This window comes from Nanorana parkeri, unplaced genomic scaffold (genome assembly GCF_000935625.1).
Source record: "Nanorana parkeri isolate BGI_ZX_2015 unplaced genomic scaffold, ASM93562v1 scaffold227, whole genome shotgun sequence".
In the NCBI taxonomy this organism is placed as follows: Eukaryota; Metazoa; Chordata; class Amphibia; order Anura; family Dicroglossidae; genus Nanorana; species Nanorana parkeri.
In genome coordinates this window covers 626,223-629,962 of record NW_017306495.1, presented here as the reverse complement: position 1 = coordinate 629,962, position 3,740 = coordinate 626,223, and the positions used below count along the sequence as shown (strand labels likewise).

At 41.5% G+C, this 3,740-nt stretch overlaps 1 protein-coding gene across 1 annotated transcript in view; it reads left to right on the top strand.

Moving 5' to 3' along the window:
- Positions 1-3,233, top strand: part of TOP1 (topoisomerase (DNA) I) — a 39,704-nt gene extending 36,471 nt beyond the window's left edge. The window contains exons 21-23 of the mRNA XM_018556186.1: positions 804-831; positions 1,796-1,945; positions 2,371-3,233. Coding sequence (XP_018411688.1) covers positions 804-831; positions 1,796-1,945; positions 2,371-2,473 — 281 coding nt within the window. The 3' untranslated portion in view covers positions 2,474-3,233. The remainder of the gene's footprint in view (positions 1-803; positions 832-1,795; positions 1,946-2,370) is intronic.
- The last annotated feature ends 507 nt before the right edge of the window (positions 3,234-3,740 follow it).

Below are 3,740 nucleotides of genomic sequence, written 5' to 3'. Positions count from 1 at the left end.
ATTGTATCGCTTTATAAAACTGAAATAGCACATCTGGACTTGTTTTTATAGCAACATGAAAACAATGTGGTTTTGTCAAAAAACAGGCATGGTTCAGGGCGTCATGATAGCCACACCAGGTAGATTTTGCTGAGGTTTCCTTTGATCAGTAAAATGTGCCAATCCGATGTAGTGTGAGGGTCTACCCAAGCAATACATTCGGTTAATATCTGATCAGGTAGGTCCTCCCAGCACATCACTTTTAGATTCTGACTGGTTCAGAATACCATCCAGTGCTGGTGTGGTGGCATGCAAAGGGGACTTGAAGGTTAGCCAAGTTAAAAGTTGTTTTGCTTTGCCCTCAACTCCTTGCACTGTTTATTAAACTGGCATCAATATTAAGTCAAGTTAAATATACAACAGGATCATCAGAAGTAGCACTAAGGCCCCATTCACACCTGGGCGTTTTGTAGCGCGTTCGTACGCTCAAATACCGAAATGCCATTGTTTCCTATGGGTATGGTTCACACCTGGGCATATTTCAGGCCGCCTGAACGCGCTACAAAACGGCCTACCCCCCAAGAAGTACAGGAGCTTCTTTGTAGCCCTTGTAAAACGCACAACAAACGCGCATATTCGATACGCCTAGGTGTAAACCCAGCCTAACACTTTAGAACTTGACATACTACTTGGAAACCATGATTGAGACTGGACTTGTTGGTTGGGGGGTATGTAATATTCATTACAGCCCACACAGTGCAGCGATCAGGAGTATGCAGCAATAAACATGGTGTATAGCGGGGGTAATGAATTAAAATTCAAGGAGGTCCGGCGAGTAAAATTTTCATTGCAGTCCGGACAGAACAAACAATCTCTCAGTCCATGAGTGACTGTTTTTTTGTTTTGTTTTTACACCTAACTTATCACAAAGGGGCTAACGCAGGGATGTCCAAACTGCGGCCCTCCAGCTGTCGTGGAACTACTAATCCCATGAGGCTTTGCAAGATTCTCACAGACATGACTCCCGGAGAGATGCTTCATTAGATTTGTAGTTTCACCACAGCTGGAGGGCCGGAGTTTGGACATCCCTGGGCTAACGAGTCGCTATGTGACAGCATTTGGAGGTGACTGATTCTCTTTATGGAGATATCAGGGAGGGGTCTGACAGCACACCGCTCCCTGCTTCATTCAGCACAGAGTAGATCAGAAAAAGGATGTTCCTTAGTCTTCTCTCTATTCTGACATGACACCCTCTGCCATGGTCCCTTGCCACGCAGAGTGGGGTACCCCGAAAACCACAATGGTGGGGTGGGACGGCACGATCACAAGCTAGTTCAAGTGATCTGGGTGGCTGTATAGCCACCCAGATCACTACTACCACAGCCAGCCCTATCTGAGGTTATTGGTTGCCAGCGGTCCTAGCATCCAATGACTAAATTAGAGGGGGTCCCCTTACTGGGTAATGGCTGACAGTGGATGCACTAGCCTCAGAGGCTGGTGTATCCACTGTCAGCCAGCCATAACCTAATGTGCTCGGTCTGTGTTCGGACCACGGCCCTCCAATTTGTGACCCGTGGGGTATAGAGTGCAGTTGGCAGGAGTATGTCAGACTGCACAGCTTATACAGTGCAGAGGTCAGGACTATGTAATGTACCCTTACATTTGATGGCCAGTGGGAGGAAGAATGCCTCCTTTAAACTGGTGTCCATGGTTTATTACCTGAAAGACCGGGCTCTATAAGGAACACAAAGGGTTTTACAAAAGTGTCTCTCTCCCCCCCACTTCGTCTAAACGGTTTTGTGCATTTTTCTTGCAGGATGGTGGAAAGCAAAAAGAAGGCTGTACAGAGGATAGAGGAGCAGCTGATGAAACTGGAGGTTCAAGCCACAGACAGAGAAGAAAACAAACAAATTGCTTTAGGAACCTCGAAACTGAACTACTTGGACCCAAGAATCTCTGTAGCTTGGTAAGAACAGCTTCTTTAAGTGCCCATTTTATTTAGTAAAAGCCTCTATAGCACAGGTGGGCAACTGTGGGCCTCAAGCTTAGTTTTAACTACAAATCTGAACATACCTCTGGGACTCCTGTAACTGTCAGTCTTGCAATGCCTAATGGGACTTGTAGTTCCACAAAAGCTGGAGGGCTAGAATTGCCCACCCCTGCTCTAGGGTAATGTTTTTATATGGGTTTTTTAAAACTGTGGGTGCTTTTAAATAAAAATTGCATTGAGAATGTGAAGTTTGTTTGTTTTATTTTTGGCAGTATTTTTAACTACCTACATAAACTACAATAAGATATTAAATGTACAATAGTTGAAAGCCTGTATTCAATTTTTGTAAATGGGTGCTTACTGACGTGTCTTATTTATTATTGTTTTATTTTCTTGCTCAGGTGTAAAAAATTTGAAATCCCCATCGAGAAGATCTACAACAAAACACAGCGAGAAAAGTTTGCTTGGGCTATCGACATGGTGGAGGACGACTACGAATTTTAACGGGCGCGCAAGAGACGATGTTGTGTTCTTAATTTGTTTTTAATTATTATTTTAAGCCTGGATGTCACCTCGGAAAGGGATTTTATGAGAGAGCTGTGCGCCTTACCTTTTTATTAACTTAATTTTATTTTAAGATGGGAAGGGGATATGCAGCAGATTAAGGGGAGGAAAAAAAAAGAGGTGAATTAAGAGTAAAATATTAATATTACCATCCCCTTGCTGCCTTCAGTATTGTCCCATGGACAAGAACTATATATACATATGTACAAAAATGGATGAGCTGAAGTTGTGACTACGCTGTTTTTATGTGTGTTTTAAGATTGGAGGTTTTCACCAGGCATAAAAATCCGCTTTTCAAAAAAGTCTGTATAATAGTTAAAAAAAAAAAAAAAAATATCCTGTGTGTTTTTACATTTAAGATTTTTTGCGATAACGTCTATTTTAATAGAAAACTATAAATTGTACCCTTCCCTTTCATCTGGACATATCCCCTTACCCTGGTTACACTGTTCTGCTGAAAAGAGGGGGCGTGTTGTCTGGCAGCTGAGGGGGGTCACTTCGACTCCTTCCCATTAATAGTGAATCTGGGCCTTGTGTTCTAAAACTGGGGACAGGAAGCCATTTTTTTTATTTTTCTTGCAGCAACCAATCAGGTGAAGCTTTTTATGTCATCTCCATCCAGATGCAATCTGGTTCCCGTAGACCGCAAACTCTTATCCAATCAGGTTTCATCTGTCCTTTGCATGTTGGGGAACTAAAAGAAATTGGGTTGCTATAGAGAAGCATAGAGATGGGGCCAACTCATGAAAAGGAGGAAAAAAAAAATTGGCAACAAATCGGGTTATACCTTTTGGGGGGGATAACAAATTCCATTCAAAACTCCTCCAATTATTCATATTTTTTTTCTCTCTAGCTTTCATGAATTGGCTCCGATTTTATCCTTTTCTCCAGTTTTTATGCAGGAGTCCCATGTATGAGCCATTAACAGTTGGTTTGGATGCTTGGATACAAATGTGACTTTTTTTTTTCTGTCAATTTCTGAAAGGGGATTTTATTTTTTTGTTGACTTTCTTTTTAGAAATGTGAATTTTTTTTCTTTGCCCAATATCCTATTTTAAGTATTTAATCCTGTATCTTAGTAGCAAAGACACAGAAACAAAAAACAGTATCAAAACAGTTGTACCATTGTAGGAACATTGAACTTTTCATTTCGGTAAATGCTTTTAACGGAATTTTATTTAATGTGAAAAAGTACTTTTGATGAAGT